A 20337-nucleotide genomic window follows, 5' to 3' on the forward strand; every position below is an offset into this window, starting at 1 on the left:
CACCCTCACTTTGGCACTACCGCACGGCAACATTGGCCGCATAAAAAGAGGGAGTGCCAGGTTTCCTTGCGTAATTGACGGTCCCCCCTAATGTTTTTTTATTTTGGAAAACCTCGGAGGAGCCGTAAAAAGGTCAGAGGCCAGCTAGCTGTATGTGTTTCTGTCCTCGTTACCATCGCCAGCTCTGACATCGGTAATATTTGGCTTACGTTACCATTACGATTTCCTTTACGACTGCAATTTGCCATTACAATTAATACCTTTGCAACATACACGGAAAAGCCTGGCAATTGGTGAACATGAACCATGAACACACAGCCCTGTACTTTCAAGGTTCACAAAGGTGACGGTTCAAAATTGCTTCGGTGAAGCCCTTCATCAGATTACTGCAAGCAATGTCGTACAGCACCACTTGGGGGGATTAAAACACTCCACTCGTTTTCATCAAAATAAAACAACTACTACTTATGTTTTATAGTGACGATTGGAGAGTTTCCTCACCAGGGGCGATACCCTACCCCATTGCTGGTGGTGATGCGGGAAATGAAATAATGAGTCACCTCACAGTCATTGTTCCCTTGCTTCGACAGCAAGGCTGTTGACCCTTCATATTCCAACCTGGACAGTATTCATTAGTGGAAGCCGAAGTCAAAGCAAGAATGAGCCCAAGTATTTCTGGAATGTAACGTTTAATACATCATCCCTTGTAACAAGATAAAGCAAATAATTACATGCAAGCACAATGTAATATATACCTGTACAGCGTGGCTTTATGAGACAGCCGTTGAAAGATCTATTTAAAAACAAATGCAGAGCCAATTCTGACTAAATCAATCTGCTAGTTGACATAAACTAGCCCACTGATATATATATTTTGTGTCTACATCCATATATTATATATGTATAACGGTGTATTCATGCGCTGAATATTGTGATGCATATATTAAGGACTCTTAGGCATGACAGAGGTACAACGTAATACAGAGACGTCCCACTCAGGAATGGAATTTAACGGCGCACCAAAAGAGCTTATCTTTCGTACACGTGAATGCCAAAATTGCTTGTACGTACTTTGTACATGAAAATGTTTCTGTGTCTGAGGAGGGCTCCATGTTAGTAGGCCATAATACAACCACAGCAGTAGTAACACACAGAACATGTGGCTTCTTCACGGAAGGTTTAATAAGAAACGCAAACGGGTAAACACCGTCTCACACAAATTAGTGCTGCTGATTAAACTCGCAGGGATGTAGATGTTAGCTCGCACGTGTTCTCATTTCGTAAAGCTGGTGTAACCTTGCTCCCACCTTTCTCTACTGTTGTAAAGTTTTCCCTTATATACACCCAGAAAAGCACCACTTTGAAAGTGCATGAGCAACTCTAAATTTATATATGTTAGTTTGAAAAACTGCTTGTGGTGCGTAAATTTCCGTGAGTGCCATATTTGCATAAAGATTGTGTGCAAATGACCTGAGAAAGCCTGTATGCAAGTAATTTTCACTTTCACATCACGGATTAATTTTTGTGTGCTACAGCAGACACAGCAAAAAGATTTATAGTAATTTCATGAGATGCATAAAAGTTCAGGGAGCCGTTCCTATAAAACATTTTGTCTTTCCTTTCCAAAGGTTTTGTACAACGTCAAAAGCATGAAGTATTCGAATCTGTACATGATATGCTTTTTCCTGTTGAATATTCCTTCTTTTCAACAAAATTTTCATTTTTGTGCGCCACTTTTTACCATTTTTTGCGTATGCTTCCAAAAATTGCAATGTGTACAAAAAGTAAACAATGAAGAGATTAAAAAGGAGCAAAGCTCCCAATCTTTTCTGGTGAAAATGTTATCCTGAGAATATTTTTTTTTTTTCTGAATCAGATGAGAAGTTGAATTAGATCCACATATAAACAAAAGTATAAAAGAAGGTTCACCTCAAACTTACACTAAAGCCAAATTTTCATTCTGGAGCAAAGTCACATGGTTTTACGGTACTCTTGGAGTGAACAGTAAAACAAAAGCAGCAAAGGGTAGCTAGCTGGTGGAGCTAATCAATGAGAGTTCAAAAAACCCCAAAACACGTAAATAGGGAAGTGAGTGCATACACACTGTAATGACCATTCTTTGAACTGCGACAGTTGTAAATAGCTGCCATTGTTCCAAGTGTGTTTCAATGCACGCAGCGTTTGCACTAATGTGCGGTAGCTGCACACCTGGCACCACGTTAAACCACTGGGATGCCCTTCACTTCTGGTACAGTGCTGGACAAAAGTTTACGGAACACGCTCCGGCACATTCCTTCCTCGGGGTACCACACTAGCAGCGAATAGTACCATACGGACACCGTACCTATGCGTAGTACCGTTACCTATGCATATGTCTGTAAATGCGTAGGGTCCCATTCGCTGCCAAGCGTGTCACTCTTGAGGAAGGAATGTGCCGGAACGTGTTCCGTAAACTTTTTTCCAGCACTGTACAATGCTGACATCTGAAAGCATTCCTGAAACAATGATTACAGTGCGCTCGGAAACGGTCTACGTGCTTCTTACATAAATTGTGTGTGCATATTTACATAAATGTTTTCTCATTTCTTTACTGCTGTATGCAGCAGAAAGAAAAGAAAAACGTGATTCACGCTATAAGTGTGTAGTTAGCTGTCTCAAAAAAATATTTTTCGATATCTGTAAGCGTGAATTTTAATGTTTATTGAAAGAATGACACCTGTAAGATTGTTACCCTTTGTGCTTGATTAGATGCGTGGGGAATTATGCGGGGAACTTAACGTGCAAGGCCCGTAAATGCAACAATGGGCTGTGTACACATTTGGATCACACTAGAGCAGAGGATACTACGTGTCAGCATTTAAAAGTAGAAGGAAAAACACAATAACAGCAGGCTAGCCGTAAGAATATAAGACATCGAGGGACAGTATATTCCTAATTTTACTCCAGCACATACATCCAAGGAAGTCTGACTTGCTTTGTAGCAGTCAAGACCTCTACAGGTCAGAGGAAGGCCTAATGACACTACATTGTTCGTCTGCTTATATCACAACGGATCTTGAGCGACACCTGCTGTGGTGTCATACAGCCTTCAACCTACAAAGTACTTTACGATGCTAAACGAGAAACATGTAGCTCGAGGAACACACCCTGCACTTCCTAGTGAATACACAGTTCATGCTGCGGCTCTCTGCAAATTTCACAACTGGATACATACGTGGATACGAAGTATATCAATAACTAGGCAGCGGAATAAAATAACGGCCTGATCTGGTGCGCGCCCCTAACATAGATTCCAGTGCTGTAGCACACAACCCACTAAATTATAACGACCATGTCATAGGCACCCCTTCCAAGAGCCGCATTTGGAAGCTAGCGGTGGGGCTACTCATCGGCCCGATTATTGCTTCCTCAATTTCTGCAATATACTTAGGGCCTGACTTTTTCGGGTTTTATTTTTGGCCAAATTCGGGGGGTAAATATCGGGTGATATTTTTCATTCGAAAATTCAGGTGTATTCGGGTTAAATCCCGTTACGGCATATCCTGTCGTCAGGAATTCGGGTGTATTCGGGTGATTTTTTTTTGTTTAATAAAAATTTGTCTTAACATGGAACTAATGTTTAGCAATGTTATCAAACTTTATTTTAATGTACGCTTATGAGTGTGCCACGTGACCCGGATGTTTTCGGGTAGATTCGGGTTAAACCCGAATTTTACAGATTTCGTTCGGGAGGTAAATATCGGGCGGATACGGGTTTAACCCTAAAAAGTCAGGCCCTAAATATACTTTGTACTTCAGCTTAGTTTTGTACAAGCGCTGCGCGTCCCGCGGGAGGTGCTTCTTTCAAAAGTTCATTGTCATCATTCTATGCATTTTCCTAGGAGCTGTTGCTGTCATCTGCTACGGTAGTTGTACGTCCCGTTCAAATTTCCATTGTCCAATCATGATTTAGATCTCGCGGGCCGATGAGTAGCGCCCTTAGCGGATCGTGCGGACGGGTTCCTCACAGGGTCGGCCGATTAATGACATGGTCGTCATGATCTAGTAGGTCGCGCTGCCGCCGCATTTTTACGCACTCTGCTTCGGTCACATCTGAGCAGACCCCGCAGATGTTTGCGGATGAATACGCACAGTCCTTGAACGTGTAACCTCACAGCAAATATATTTCCATGCACAAAGTTTGAGAAAACACCAACATTATGACAAAGATACCGCTTTTTCTCGTCTTGAGTGTCAAAGGGCTCTGGAGCACGAATCATGCTAACAAGATATTCACAATAAAAAACTCAAAGCAAAAAAATAAACCAGCAGCACTCAAAACTTGTAACCTGGGGCATGCCCTTTAAACAATAACTTCACTTAAACATCACTGGAAGCAGGCATATATGACAAGACTAGGTTAGTATACAGGAACATTTTCTCCAAGAAACTACTTCCCTCGTATCATTTTTACAGACGTCATGCCACCTCCCTCCCTCCCTTCACACAATTGGCTCAGTAGGCAGTATAGTAACATGTAACAACACTGTGTGTGGAACAAAGTCGGTCAGTTCCAAACATCAGACCACAATGCCCGCAGGAAGAAAATGCAGGCAAACAGTTAGTGAGGAGATCCTAAAAGCCAATATTGGTCTTGGAAACACAAAGCTCCTATTCCTGAATTGCATGGTTGAGGCAGGTCTGTGCCATGAAAATGGCACGACCATTGTCTCACATCATTTGCATGCGTGTACTTAGAAGAAAAGGGTTTACTTTGTTGAATTCAGCATCTCCTGAATCTCATTTTCCCACTCGGGGTCATCACCCTGTCGTCCGGTGTCTTGGGCTACAACTTCGTAGTCTTGCAGTTCCTGCTGCAGTTCTTGCTCCCAGTCGTCGTCTGCTAGAAATTGAAAGCAGAATTTCATTCATTGCACTGCAGTATTACCATTTTTCATTTGATATTTTGGAGCACACAGCCAATGCAAAAGAGCTTTTGCTTTCGAGTCTGGACATGTCACTCTAGTCAGTGGCATAGCCAATGGGATTTTGGGGGGTTCAAACCCCTGCCGAAACCGTACCTTCGGTAGTGAATTTGGGAGAGGGAAACGAGGATGGAATTCACCTCCTCCATGTTAAGTTATTATCGAACCTCTCCCAAAATATTTTTCTGGCTACGTAACCGACTCTAGTCCTAATGAACCCAACTGGAATATAATTAAAATAAGGGAGAACAATGCGAACGAAGGAAATGATTTATACGACATTCCCTCTTAAGCATTTTTATTTCTAACTATCATCGGCTCGAAAATGGCAACAGTTTATGGTTTGCTGCATTGAATTCTTTCCATTGTATTCCTAGATATATCTCCACATTGTCACCAAGACAATGGGTGCGTTCGAATAGTGATGTGTCACATATGCCGTCACAGTGTGTGTCGTATGTGCGCCTTCGAGCCAAAGTATTCGAATGAGCACTCTGAGAAACCGCTATGTGCGCCATCTACTGCCATCCGTTTGCAACATATATTTAATAAAGAGACTGCAGAGGGCGCATAGGAGGAGGCACGCGAATGGAATAGGCCATATAATAGCAGACAAGAAGTTCAATGATGGACACCAATGAAACAATTGTCTTTTTATTGTTAATTTCATTGTTTAATTAATCGGTTAATTGCCTTGTTAATTAAAAATGTTTTATGTGTTAACATGTATCTAATGGGAGACACTATAGTGTAATTGCCCCGCCTTCACGGTATGCCAATGGCATGCCACCATTTGTTCAAACAAAACAGCCGCTGCAAACTGTCGTCTGCTAAATGTTTTTACAAATACTCCTCCGAAAATCGGTGCAAGCGCGAAGAGCACTCTGCGAGATCTGCATCAGAGGAGACTTCCCAAAGTGCACCTTCTGTGATGCACGTGTGCGCCTGTGGAGAATTCGGGTGACGCACCATTACGGCGGAACCTCTGGTGTGTGATATTGCAGTGATGCATCTCAGACTATTTGAACGCACCCAATGTTTTACAATCGAACCAGTCAGCTGTGTGTCATATATCAGAGCAGTATTCAAACGCGTACACATTCATGGCTGGTCACACAAGTGGGACATCACGTCTCTCATGCATGACTGATAAATTCCGATATGTGCTGTAAAACACTTTAACGTTCTAGAGTCCCTAATTTTCGGAAATTGAACAATTTGCAAATTTTAAGGGCACACAAAAATGTCGAGCAAAAATTGGCACTTAAAAAACCATGCTCCAATCCCAAACGTTAATTCACAGTTAGTTGTACAGTTGAGTAGTAAACATTTGTTCTACTTTGCAGCAAAAGCATGTCCAAGGCTGGTTTTATAAAACGTGGCGTGGGCAACATGAGGCCCATCACAGGCTCAAGATCAGGCTCATGCCCAGTTTGGGCCTATAGAATAAATAAATGAAAATGAAATGAAATGAAATTAAGCTCCAATTTTGGCATCCAGAATTCAACAAATCGGGTAGCTATAAATCTGTGCCCGGTGCCTAGTTTTGTGAAGAAGTGGGGCTCTGAGATTAAAGGGTCTGTATGTGTGGTAGCAGGTTTCGCATTCAGGGAGCTAGCTTTGCGTGGGCATTTCGGGACGGGCACTTCAGCTCGGGCATCTGGGAAAACATCCATGGCAGGGTCCAGAACATACACTCAGTCTTATCTTTTGGGATACCTTCCAACCCTTAAAGGGCTGATCTAGACCATTCACTTCTGTGTCCTGACCCACTGTTATCCTTGCTTCTACGACACAGAGTTCTCTCTCAGCACAGCAGCAGGACACTCAGAACATCGCTCAGGTGCAAGCTAGTTCATCAACTTCGTTCTTCAAAGGAAGTGCAGACTGTATAAGGACAACTTTGTAGCACAGTGAACTGCAACCTAAAGCTCCTGGTTTAACATGGGATGCATGTGTGTTGCTAGGCAGCTGCCTTAATTCCATAGCATGAGGTCATCTGTCACAGTGGTTCCCAAACTTCGCCGCCCTGCGGCCCATAAAAATATAGACGACCCAGTTGCGATGCCGGATCTCCTCCGATCTGAGCACATGAACGTCAGCCAAAACGATACACTGACATTTTATTGGAGCTACATTCGGAGCGAGTTCTCTCGGCCAAAAAGTCTGGCACAACAGCAGGAGTGCTTGCGCTTTCAGACCCCAAAGATGATTTTCGTTTGACAGCGAGCAGAAACCGTTCCCTTACTAAGCATCTCGATGCGCACAAAACTCTAAAAAAACACAAACATGAACAAACGCTTAATCCTGAGCAAATACGGTGCCATGATCTTCTAAATACCCTGTGCTTCGGTCACTGAAAACGCATGCGAAACGGTTTTCTTAGGTTTTTGGAGTCCGCTCTTATTCGAGAAGACGCCACTGCGTGGCGCACCGTGAAGGCTGGGTGTACGCGTATGCCGCGATAGGCGCAGACGTTGTGGCCTTTCATGGGAGTGAGATTTTGGCCCTCGTGCACAAGTGAAAGCAGACGTGAAAGCGAGGCTGTGTGATGCATCAAAAGTGTCATATACCCCTCATGCAAGAGCATTTGTGAGAAACCTCCGGGTCCCCTGCCACGTTGCTTCCTGATAACACAGAATAACGGATATGGCAAAGCATTCTTTTAAAAAGTATGTGGGCCGTTAGACCGCCGTGGCTAGTTGCAGGCATTGTCACCATTGCGCACGGTCGCAATTTTTATTCATCTGTCGAATTAATCCCTTCGCATGGTGCATTTTAATAGAAGGGTAACTACTTGGTTTAAAAAAAGCATAGTGGCTGAAGTGCTTTCTGTGCTTCTTTAAAGTAGCTGAAGTACAAAACCGGACAAATAAGAAGGGAATCATGTCTTACAGACATAATCAAACAGTTTGCCCAGTCCAATATAAGAAAAGTAATACAGGCAAGTCCTGAATCCCCTTTCTCAAGTTTCTTTCCTTCTATATATTTTCTGTCCAATTGCTCCGAAGCACAGTAATTTTGTGTCTGACCTGCTTTGTCTCCCATGCCCAGTTGTTTCATGCCTCTCTTGACCTCCTCCTCAGAGATTTTGCTGCCCTCATATGTGTCCGAGACAAAATCGTGAGTTGGGCTGTCCAGCATCCCTTCCTGCTCCTCTGGACTCGCTGGACCTTGTTCTACAGAGGAAACAAGTGTTTGTTTTTTCTTGGTTCGGAAGACTTAACTCTATATCCGCGGTTAATCTTGCAGCCTCTCCGAGACAGCTGCACAGCTTTTGTCAGTAAGCGTTCAACATTTCGTTCATTACAGCATGACCGCCTCGAGGTCTCTACAGCGTTTGGCACCTGGATACACGCCTCACTTACAAACAGGGCCTGACTTTTTTGGGTTAAATACATCATCTCGGATTCTTCGGGGGGAATTGGGTTCTACTGGTACATTAACGTGTTATCAGGTTACTATTTTTTCTTTCTGTCCAGCAAGCCGCCAGTAGTTAATGTGTGTATATTAGTAAAACGTACATACGTTGTGTCTTATAGTGACATCAAATGTGCTTCACATAGCATACTCTTGCAGTGAAGTATTATTTACATCAAACATGCGTGGAAAGTGCTACCAAAGAGTGCAAATAATACATGACACGATGTGATACTTGTTTGTAATTGAGGGAGAAATCGTTTTTAACCTGACTTAGTCCCAAACTGAACCGGGAGGAAATACTCGGGCTTAATCGGGTTTAACCCAAAAAAGTCACACCCTACTTATGCACTGTGCGTTGTGCATTGTTCTATGCCTGCAAATGATTTGCTACTGCTGTACTGGTGATATGAAAAATAATACGAAAAAGCGTCAACTTAACATGAAGTGGACGTTACGGAGCAGTTGAGTAATGAGAGCCGTTTCAACTACCGTAATTTCACGCGTATTAGCCGCGGCTTATGCGCGATTTTTTTTTCTAACGGGCGCTCTGCGGCTTATCCACCGGTGCGGCTTATCTGATCACTATTTTTTCGTGATATCTTCCCCATTTGCCGGTTTTAACGAAAGGTCCGACAGTGTCTCTGGGACAGCACCGCTCTGCCGATGCACGAACATTACATAGCAGGGGCGCGTCCCCATTTGAGTAGATTGACCTTCCTGGTGTCTTCTGGGAGACCACTGACCCAGCGATCCATGAAAAACACGCAACAAGAGAATCCGATCTTGGTAGACCACTAGCACTAAACCCCTTCTTGTACACCATGCCGACTCCGGAGTATGGACCACAGGGTTTATGGCCTTCTCTATGGTCTCCCTTGTCGCACAGATCAGTCGCGTCGTATTGCCCGCGGCTTATCTGCGAGTGCGGCTTATCTGCCAGAAAGTTTTCAAAACGTTCCTAAAAACGGGTCCTGCAGCTTATCTGCGATGCGGCTTATACGCGTGAAATTACGGTATATTTCCTGCTCGGGTGGAAAATAGTTGAAACGATTTTCAGTGACCTCTCTCAGAATATTGTGATCCAGCGGTCCATAATCCTTTCCCTTACTGAGACTGCTTTTGTGGCAAGGGACTTGCCTTGTTAGTTTGCTGCCTGTCCTGTTCTAATAAACTTGATTGCTTTTGTAACACTGTCTGTCTGTGTCCTCTGTCCCTGTCCTCACCACGTTGCACGATCATGTTTCAATGGAAATTTTAAAGACTGTCTTGGTGGTGAGTTTCAGGACTCTCATGTAGTATTAGCTGAAGCAAAGAAATGCACAAGGACAAACAGAACACTGAAGCCTCACAATGCCCAGCTACTTATCTCGATTAGCAAATGACATGAAAAGGCACCAGCAGTGGGATGCAATTTCCCCCTCACATTTCAGGTCAGAGATGCAACAGGTTATGCCACGCTAGCTATGCTCTCGTCCACAAATCAAGCCACGCTAGGAACAGAGCGTTATACACTCGCCCTCAACACGTTGTTGCCAGTCGCACCCACATGTACATGAATTAACACACTCGTGATGGGCGACATATTTCTCAAGCAACGTAGTATTAGCTGAGCCAATGGAACAAAGAAGGACTGACACAACACTGAAGCTTTGCAACACCCAGGCGCATGCTCAGATCTGATATTCTCAAAGTGAGCTCCATCGGACCCAGGGGTTCTGCAGCACTCCTGGCGCGCTCTTCGAGGGTGCCGTCGGTAACCACTTTGGTAGCCAACACATCGTTCGAAAAACGAAGAACAATCATTGTATGACATATATCGTAACATGATGTGTCATTATACGTGGGTTTTGCCATTCATACTGCGAAGGGTATGTTAAGTATGAACTCATGGTGTTTCAAGAAAGAAAAAAAAAACATAATATGCTATTTAGAGTCGTGTTTCAGCAAAAAGGTTTATGAATGTGTGCGGAACCATTCCTTTTGTCAATTATGTCACGAAGTAATTTTTTGCACGTTGTAGTCTGGGAGTTTGTCGCGGGTTTTAGGTGGGGAGAAGGTTTCTTGACAGGCAAAAAAAAAAAAAAAGAAGCACATATTGAGGTTCCTTGACTTCCCAAAGTTTGAGAACCCCCAACTTGGATTAAAGCATACTGACTAGTAGGGTTCCACAATTGTCAGGACAGCTATAGATATTGTACTATTCTAAAGTGTATACCTGCTATCTAATACTCCCAATTTCTTAACAGTGTTCTTGACTCATTATCCCACTGCCCCATTTAATGTCAGCAAGGGACTCTGGGGTATGTTGAATACATAAATAAATAAATAAATAGCTCCCAGAAGAGTCACATACACTACTATAGCTGACTGATGGCTGTGGTAAACTGGCCTGCCATATGCTTAACACCTTCACATAGCACACCGCGACACAAAAGCACACTGCAGGACAACAGTACAACAGTACAATACTGTACTGGTACAATAATTTGAACATTTATGAAGTAAACTGCAGTGACCATTCCAGATGAGATGATTCGTTCAGTGGCCTAATTATTCAGTGCAATATTGGACAAGTATTTGTTTTAATAACGCTAAATATGTATGTTGAATTATTATGTGTGTAAAAAGTTAGCAGGTTAGTAATGTTGAAGTTTCCATGCATTGGCTTTGACCTTTGGATTCTACTATGGGGAAACTTAGGTACAGCTTTGGACAAAAGTTTACGGAACACGGCACTTGCGTATTTCTTCATCGGAAGGAGCTTGAATAAGAAACAGGTGACCGGCTATTGTATCCCCCTCCCAGTATGTGTGCCAGCTCCCGTTTGCTTCGAGGGTGTCACTCCAATAGAGAAATGCGACACCCTGGTGTTCTGTAAACTTCTGTCCCAAGCTGTACATGGTACTTTTTTCAGCCGAGTCACCTAGATGAAATAGTCTAACTTGTATTTCTGAGGACTTGCAGACTATGGGTTTAAGTTCCTTGCTACACAAAATGGAGTGCAGAACAAGGATAGCTTTCTTCTCTGTTTCTGTATTTGTCCTAGCTGTAGGACCTTCATCATGAATAGACACACACGCGCAAGCTATGAAACTACACAGACACATGTACAGTAAAATTAATTTGAGCAAGCTGAACACATGTGAGCAGCATTGAGATGCAAGACCTTGTATGTGTGTGCTAGCTGAACCAGCGAGAAAGGGAATGTAAACCATAGTACAATGTAAGTGTTAAACAAAGTAAACCTCAGTGTTATACTTACTTGTACTATCAGAAGGGTAATATAGCATTAGCAAAAAATTAGTAGCTGTATCCAGCATGACGTGCGTTGAGCGGTATTGTATCAGAGTGTGGACCTACCTAAGTAATGTCTAACACAAAATACCACACACAAGTTTCCATATTTCTATACCAAACAAGGGCAAATTACCTTCCGACTTCTGGCTTGTTTGCTCTGCAAAAACATTTTAATGCGCTTTCATTATCGTGACATTTGCTGTACGATAGTGGTACCTGGCCTAAAAGTAACATGACCACACTAAACTGTATAAATGGCTAAATAGAGCGATACCAAAAATGCTGTGTTCACAGTAATACCATGTCCACTGGCAGAGTTCCTCACAAGCATGTCTACACATACTTGCACAATTTCTGGTTGGTTGTTGACATGAACATGTACACCCATTAATTGTGTTCTCACCACACATGCCATTTTGCCTCATGCACCACTTCAATTCTGTTTCTGCAAATATGTGATAACGCAGAAGGAAAACACATACAGGGGATGCTACTTTCTATAGATGTAGCATTACATGTCGCACACTGCATGAGAACGCAATGCACGGTACATTCAGCAAGACCATTCCACATCTCGTGTACATCTAAAATGCAAGAAGCACTCATTTATGCTTTTTTGCACAAGTGACGGCTTTCCTGCCAAATTCTGCCCAATTCGTCCCTCTATGGCTCCTCAAATAATTCCAGATTTTTACTCTGATTAAAGAGGAAAAAAAAGAAAAAAAAAAAACAACAACATTAAACCTGAAAACACAACGCCCTATGGATTAACCATGAGCCAGTTCCTTTCTCTTCTTCATTTCTGCTTCTTCGAATGAACACATAACCCCCCCGTGTGCCAACTTGGCATCCATCAATGTAATTTTTCTTTCCTTTTTTTTTTTCACAATCTGATTCTCTACAGGCATGTTGTGCCATTTGCCTTGTCTCGAATACATAAAATAAATAAAAATTAAAAATAAATAAAATGCAGCACTGGGCCGTACCTTTGTTGCTTTCTTCAGAAGGGCTGGGTTGTGTGGAAGAGGAGTCGGCACTGCTACTGCTTGCTGCACATAAAAATGTGAGAGTGCAGATGTTATCTCTGCTCTCTTTTTAGAAATCTGTGTTACTATGCATCTTGAAAGAGAAGAAATCTGAGAAGAGCAGAGCACAGAGACAGACTATGCAAGCGAGCTGGTGTATGTTTGACGTGCCCGATACGCCAATATATATGAGAATGAACAAATAAACGTACAGCACAGGACAAGACACAGCTTGGGATGACACAACGGCAGTGTAGGCAACATCCCGAATGATGGCAATTGTGATAGATAAGAATAAACTGCGCCAAAACTTTCAGCCGTGTGCCACAACACCTTCCTGAGAATGTTTTTCTTTTATTCCAATCTTCTTTCAACATAAAACAAGTTAGACTAGACTAGATGGAGTGCTTTACGCAGAAGAAACTACAAGTTTTAACTAAGTGTCACTAACAGTAGTATATTGTAGTTGCCAGTGCTTTTTTCGCTGTGCCTAATGATCTAATCAGACATTAACCAGTAGCTAGCCTTGAGGGTATTTGCCTGAAGGATAAATAGAGCCTTGTGGTCACACTTGATGAAGCCCTATTTTTTTATCTTTATTTACCCTCCCCCTTTTTTTCCCTCATTGTGGGTGGAGAGACAATACACAGCAAGTATTCACTTCCTGCATCTACTTCGTTTCTGATCATACCAATTTCGGACGATACGAATACTCTCTGCGGCCCCGAGGAGTGCGCATCGTCGAGACTGAACTGCATTTGACATATCTTTAATATTTTCGTTCCCGCTACTGCTTCAATGTCTGCCTTTTGAAAGCATTTTAGTCGCCTAACGTTTCTGGCCTGGTTGATGCCTCATTGCATTGAGAAAGAGTCAAGCACTCTTAAAATCGATAAAACCCTCAGTCTAAAATCGATAAACCCAGGGTCTAAAAGAGGTACAAGGGACAAGATGAGGAGCGACACACCCCACAGAGTCATAATTATCGCAGAAACTGAATTTAAAGTAAGCCGCAGGAAGCGACCGTGCACGACTGTGGTGGACAACAGTACCAGTCTGTGACCTTGTGCTGACGACACACTGCCAGCGCTCGCTGATTGGTTCAGAGAAATGTTGTCTGCTAATCAGCTGTTCAGGGCTCTGAAGGAGATTGCACACAGGAAAACTTTGGCGGGACTGTAGCGGCATCGCCATTACCATTCCCGCGCACCAATAACCTAGGCGCGCGGGTAATAAAAACCTTTGCCTCGGCCAGCTCGGGCTCTAGTTCGACTGGCCTGGCTCTCACGGCAACCTGTGTCTAGTCTACCTCTTTCTCCGACATTGGTGACCCAATCTGACCTCATCTGACCTTCCTTGGACAGAAGTCCTGCCCCTAGCTCTGCTGGGAGTTCGGTCGGCTTATAAGCCAGACTTAGGCTGCACATCGGCGGAATTAGTTTTCGGGACGTCTCTTCGCTTGCCTGGCGATATCATCGACCCACCTCCCGACTTCCCGTCTCCATCACCAGCCGACTACGTGTCCCGCCTTCGCCAAACAATGGCCGCCCTCCACCCGATCCCCCCGCGTGTGCCACGCTCTGCTGCGACGTACCAGCACCCCGAACTCGAAACGTGCTCACACGTCTTCCTCAGGTGCGACGCAGTCAAGAGGCCCCTTCAGCACCCATACTCCGGCCCGTACGCTGTCGTGCGAAGATCTCCTACGCATTACACCATCCTGGTAAAGAACCGAGAGGAGACTGTCGCCCTGCAGCGATTGAAGCCCGCCTTCCTCGACGTTCCTGCGACGTCCCCCAGCGCCGTTAACTCCGACACAGGGCCGACGCCAATTCTTCCTGCCACTTCGTCCGCACTTCACTCTCCACCCTCGACTTCATCGCCTCCCCCCCGCCGCCGACACGTCACCTGGGCCCCACAGCTATGTATCGCTCAACATCTTCCGACGCCTCACTAGGGGGGGAGCCCTGTAGCGGCATCGCCATTACCATTCCCGCGCACCAATAACCTAGGCGCGCGGGTAATAAAAACCTTTGCCTCGGCCAGCTCGGGCTCTAGTTCGACTGGCCTGGCTCTCACGGCAACCTGTGTCTAGTCTACCTCTTTCTCCGACAGGACAATGAAATCTTCCATGCGCACAGTCGCCCGTTCAACTCCTAACACCCCCCCAAGGGAATATGTTTACTGACTATGAAAGGAGAAAGCCCTCACACACAAAAGAAAAAAACGCAGGTGCTGTCCTCGACTGACTGCACTGACGTTACGCCGTCATCGTCTGTCCTTCTCCTCCTCATTACACCCCGTGGGCGAGTGGAGAGGGAACAAGCGTGGCTGTGTACATTTTTTTTAGGAAAAAAAAATTGCACGCATCAAAGCCTTTTGTGCTGTACGGCAAATTGACGCATATACTTTCTTCACATGTCTTAAACTTAATACAGGGTGTTCAAAATTAAGCTTTCACGAGCGCTACGCAAACACAGCGATGACAGGAAACTGGATGATAACTTTACGCTACTTGTGTAAGAAACAGGTGCTGCTAATTATGTAGCACCTGTTTCTTACTCAAGGAACAGAAAAAGCTGCACCAGTTTTCTTTTGTTCGCCTATTTATAAAGTGCTAGTGAAAGCTTAATTTTGAACACCCTGTCTTTTGGATGTCCTCTGTACTCTATTAAAACCTTGTTCAACTTGATGTCAAGCACATCCCCTACCTTTGTCTCGTCCCAGGGCGCTCAGCTGGGTTGACTGTTTGATGAGGGATACCCGGTAGAAGTAATTCCTCCAGAAGTCTTGCTCAGGGATCCTGAAGTAACATGCAGATCGCAGCTCGTTTAATGTATGACGATCACAAGACATGCAATCGCTGCATTGGTAGAGTTTGGTTCTAGCACTACGCATCAGCGGTAGCAATGGAATTTTCCAGTTTCTATGCCACTTGTAAAAATGAAGCTTAGCCGTATTGCAGCTAAGACCATGCAAGATGCCTGTAAGTATAGTAGCTTACTCACAGCTTTGGAACGATTTCAAAGCGCATTTTCTCCAAGTTGGGGTCCTCCTGAAGCATTGCCATGGCAACAGGCGAGATGGTATCCATGTCAAATTCAAACTGGACTCCACTAGGTGGACTTCTCACAAAATTGCGCTTGTCCTAAGAAACAAGATAAAAATTCTTCACTTTGGCTAAGCATAAAGATACATAAGTAGGACAATAAGTTCCCATTACAATTACCTTTGCTAATGTGCATTTGCCACATCAGAAGCTTTTTGCAAGCATCTAATTGCCATATGATGTTACGTATGGGGATCGAAATAATGAACAGCCACCATGGAATTTCTCGAAATTGCATAAATATTGCACTTATTGCCTCTAACTTGATACATACAGCCTTGAACAAACAACGAATGCAACAAACCTTGTTGCCAAATCTCGTTGAACAAACAACTTTATTTAAATGATATTGATTGGAGAGTTTCAACTTGGGGACCGTATGCAGCTGCTGGACGACCAATTAGCTAAAATTCATTAGTTAACTTATTAATTCAATGTTTTCTGGGAAATGCGAGATAGCACGATTGAAGCCAGTCATTATTCAAATCCATCGTCCATATTAGAGCGAACGTATCATCAGATACAAATTCCCGAATTCTGCAATGCAAATGAGCGTAAACCAGAACTTCGCAATTCACTAGCCCAGAAACGACACAAAATTGGATTTACCTGGGATGAAAAAGCTGTCTACCTCACCAACAGTTTAGTGCCTACTCCAATCAGCGCCACTGCTCTAAAGTACATTGTCCTCTTGCGTAGAACGCTTGTCACTCTCGGCTCATTTGTATAGCAAAATTCGGGAGTTTATAGCTTAAGGTACGTTCACTTCTCAGAAACTATGGCATGCTCGTAAGTGTCTCCATGTATTGAATAGTGAGCAATAAAAAATTAACATAACAAGGAGTTAGATAACAACTCCATCTGTGAAACGAATGGGAGCACGTACAGGACAAGCTCGCTGCCCTAAAAGGTTCACACTTTGTCTGCGGCCTGAACAAGGAGCTTACAGATAGCAACAGTGAAGCAATTTTCTTACAGCAGAAAGAGACAGGATTTGCTGCTTTGCATTCTCCTCATCTTCACATCCCACCCATGGTAGAATTCCAGTTTCAGTCTTCTGCTTGCTCTTCAGGAAAGAATCCTGCTCACGATTGAAGTCTGCTAAGATGCTCTGAAACAGACATGCCATGCGATCATTCTACGGATCCCTATGCACTGCGTTGCCTTCACCAAGCACACCGTGCACTTGCAGAACTGCTTACGTTTTCTTCTACGGTCGTTTTGATTTGTTTGGCTGTTTCTTGAACTGTTTTTCCCGCCTTGTTTGCCACTGAATACAGGAAGCCTGAAATCACAGTATATGTATCTGATTACCCTAGAGAGAACAGGGACGGCTGATTTTTTCGTGATGCTCCGAATGCAGCAGCGGCAGCAAATGTTCCGCAGTTAACCTACCGGTTGTTACTACTGACCTGCATGTTACTTACTATTTTTCTTTTCAGACTTCACCCGTGAGCACACACCATTTAACGACTCAAGCGGGTAATGCAGCTCAGAGAAAGAATGTGCTGCCAACAGTGAGCACCAGGAACATGTGGTCTCATTCCACCTTCAACTAATCCCTGTCACATCAGCTCAACTCTCCAAACATCAACTTCACCTAATCCCTATCATATCAGCTCAACTCTCCAGACGTCAACTTCACCTAATCCCTATCATATCAGCTCAACTCTCCAAACATCAACTTCACCTAATCCCTATCATATCAGCTCAACTCTCCAGACGTCAACTTTACACTCTTGGCACCTTAGGATGCCAAGATAGGATGCTGAGATAGGATGCTGAGATAGGATGCTGAGATAGCATGATGAGCAGGAGGCAAAAATGTGTATAGCTGAGCATGAGCACACAAAGGGCTGAGCCAAGGATGACAGATCATGAGCAAGAAAACAGTGAGTTGAACGGGGAGTGGGTGAGCACGAACGGGCACAAGTGAGGAAATTGAGAGGTGATTAGGGAGTGATTGAGCATGAGTAGAGGTGGGCACAGGTGCGGGTATACCAGAGGTTGCAAAGACAGTTCTGTGATTTGCAGGAGGAAATCCAGCGTTGCTGCACGTAAAACGGGGGTACATTCGCAATGCATCTGCGGGTAGTGGGGGTACACATGCATTACGTGCACCCACTAGGCCAACCTTCTGCCCCGTGACACATTAGAATGCACACAAGAAACAAGGACAAGAAGAACAAGAAGAGTTGTTATTGCAACCTTCTGCCTCTTCAACTTACTCATTAATTAAATAGGTAATCAATAATTACTAATTAAGTACACAACACAAGCAGCTGCTTGTTTCGCGTCGTCGCTTTTGGTGTCGTCCTTTCTGTCACTTCGCAGTCTTGCTATTTGCGAGCAGAAATTCAATGACGCTGCAGGTAAGATCTGAACGTACCCGCACCACATCCAAAGGTATACCAGCATCACAGTTAGCAGGTTGCGGGTGGCCCATCTGCGGGTGAGGTGCGGGTACAAACTTACCCGCACTCACCTCTAAGCACGAGTGAGCAAACGAGGAGCTGAGTGGGAGACAAGCGAGCATTAGCTCGTAGCGAGTCGTAGCTGTTGACATATGCCACCAAGTTGGGTTGACCTCTGTGATGGCATACACAAAGCAGCACACACTTCTTCATACTTTTCGTACTGATAAGTTTCCAATATTTATATTTTGCCTTCACCTAACAGATGTCTGCGGAGAGAAGCAGAGAGAGGCCAACTTTACTCTAATCAAATGTAAGAATGTATTGCTTTTGAACACTGCTACGGATCATACCTCGACAAAACTCACTCATGAGCATGCTCGCTCATGCTCAATGTGGCAAATGAGTTGAACATAAGTGAGAAAACAGAGAGCTGAGCGTGAGTGAACATGAGTAAGCAAATGAAGAGATATGGTGAGTGGTAACGAAAGTCTCCGGATTACTTCAGGCGCTATGTAGATCAGAGTAGATCAGCCAGGTGAGTACCACTAAGTGGATCCCTCCCCACTATCAATCTAACCATCATAACAGACCATTAAGTCCTTTTCGATATCCTCAACAATGGTAGCATAACACCATTGGCGAAGGGCAGTGCCATGGTCAAAGCACCTGCTGCATTTGCTACAGTGATATAGCTACTTGACAAAATTACTTCTGAGTATGCCGATTCATGCTCAATGTGATGAATGAGTTGAGCATGAGTGAGCAAACGGTGAATTGAGCATGAAGTGAGTGTGTGTATACTGTAGTGTGGTGAACTGAGCAGTGAGTGCGTGAGAGCATGAGTGAGCAAACGAGGAGCTGAACAGTACCCGCTTGCACGAAACTTCTGCTAGGATCCTAACCTTGAGGCATTTCCTTTGGCACAGCTCTGGCAGTGCATTTCACCTCTAGGAAAGTTTACGTCAGTAGCACGTGACACAAGCATTAGCAAGGCTGCGCTAAGGGAAATTCCTCGAGGTTTGTACCCTAGCAGAAGTTTCGTGCAAGCGGGCCCAGGAGATTATTGAGCAGGAGTCAGAAGTGCCGACCTCTGCTGCTTATACTCTCTGCTGTCATTCAAGTGTCAGAATCAGATATTTTCGCTGAAAAAAATCAGAAAAGCAGCACAGGCAAATGCAAGGTCATGAAGCCTTATTCCGCAATAATGCAACAATGCCTCGAGTGTTTATACTGCTCTTTCATCGCACAGTTATCGACGACGAAATACAGGTGTAGGAACAGCTGGGGAAGGCGTACTATATTCTAAGAAGCGTATAATGTTTACGAAGTGATTCCCTGCGCTTATTTTATCGAAACTGCGCAATCTTTTAAACTCAGCAGACTTTTTACCTCTATACTATGGTCCAAAGTGAACAATAACTGCATCAAACGACACAAAACAGACAACAAAAACGTCCGTTTCAGCCAGAGATGCAACTGAAACTATAATTTTTGATGGGTCTTTGTCACGTAAACCCACGAATGAGAAAACGACTACAGATACGTTTACTAAGAACAATGACATGCAAGAGTGTCTGCGTAGGAACGGAAATTCAAAACAAAACAAACATCAGCTGTGAAACGAGTAATCTTACTTCCGAAAGATCTTGCAGACTCCATCGCCTTGTGAGACACATTTTCGAGAGGTGCACTCATACTTGCTCCACTCGCGGACCTCTCCGTTTTCGCCAGGTCTGGATTTGGTGTTTCGGGAGTCATCGGACCGTCGGAGTCTGGACCCGAAGTCGAGCTAGAATCACTGCCATCACCCTGCTTTTCGACGGTCACGGGCTCTTTAATTTCCTCATCTGTAGCTTCTTGTGGCGTTTCCGGCTCCAGCGGCTTGACTTCATCCTTTCCTTTTGTAGTAGCCTTCCAAATATTTGAAATAAAATCCATATTCTTCAGAAAGGTTCACAATCACAACTCCTAAAGCACTAGAGCCAAATTCTAGTAGAGCTACGCACTACACGATGTCGCTGTTATCAACCTAAACACAGAGCTAAAAAGCTAATCACAGAGGCGAAACAGAATAAATTTGACAAATATTCATAGTTTCCCAT

The 20337-nt window shown here is 44.0% G+C and overlaps 1 protein-coding gene across 6 annotated transcripts; it reads right to left on the reverse strand.

Moving 5' to 3' along the window:
• Window positions 1-670: 670 nt before the first annotated feature.
• LOC135400303 (synapse-associated protein 1-like) lies at window positions 671-20248 on the reverse strand. 6 transcript variants are annotated; one of them, XM_064632117.1, is made up of 9 exons: window positions 19870-20248; window positions 17021-17103; window positions 16795-16929; window positions 15718-15857; window positions 15421-15512; window positions 12671-12733; window positions 11818-11841; window positions 7997-8143; window positions 671-4879 (listed from the first exon to the last, which is right to left on the reverse strand). In XM_064632117.1, exons 1-9 carry the CDS (start codon window positions 20171-20173, stop codon window positions 4749-4751), a joined length of 1119 nt encoding a protein of 372 aa, XP_064488187.1. In that variant the 5' UTR covers window positions 20174-20248; the 3' UTR covers window positions 671-4748. The 6 variants fall into 6 exon arrangements, with proteins under 6 accessions (XP_064488187.1, XP_064488186.1, XP_064488188.1 ...); XM_064632116.1 differs by having other exon boundaries at window positions 671-4882; XM_064632118.1 differs by lacking the exon at window positions 11818-11841 and having other exon boundaries at window positions 671-4882.
• Between the last annotated feature and the right edge of the window lie 89 nt (window positions 20249-20337).

This window comes from Ornithodoros turicata, chromosome 7 (genome assembly GCF_037126465.1).
Source record: "Ornithodoros turicata isolate Travis chromosome 7, ASM3712646v1, whole genome shotgun sequence".
Lineage (NCBI taxonomy): Eukaryota > Metazoa > Arthropoda > Arachnida > Ixodida > Argasidae > Ornithodoros > Ornithodoros turicata.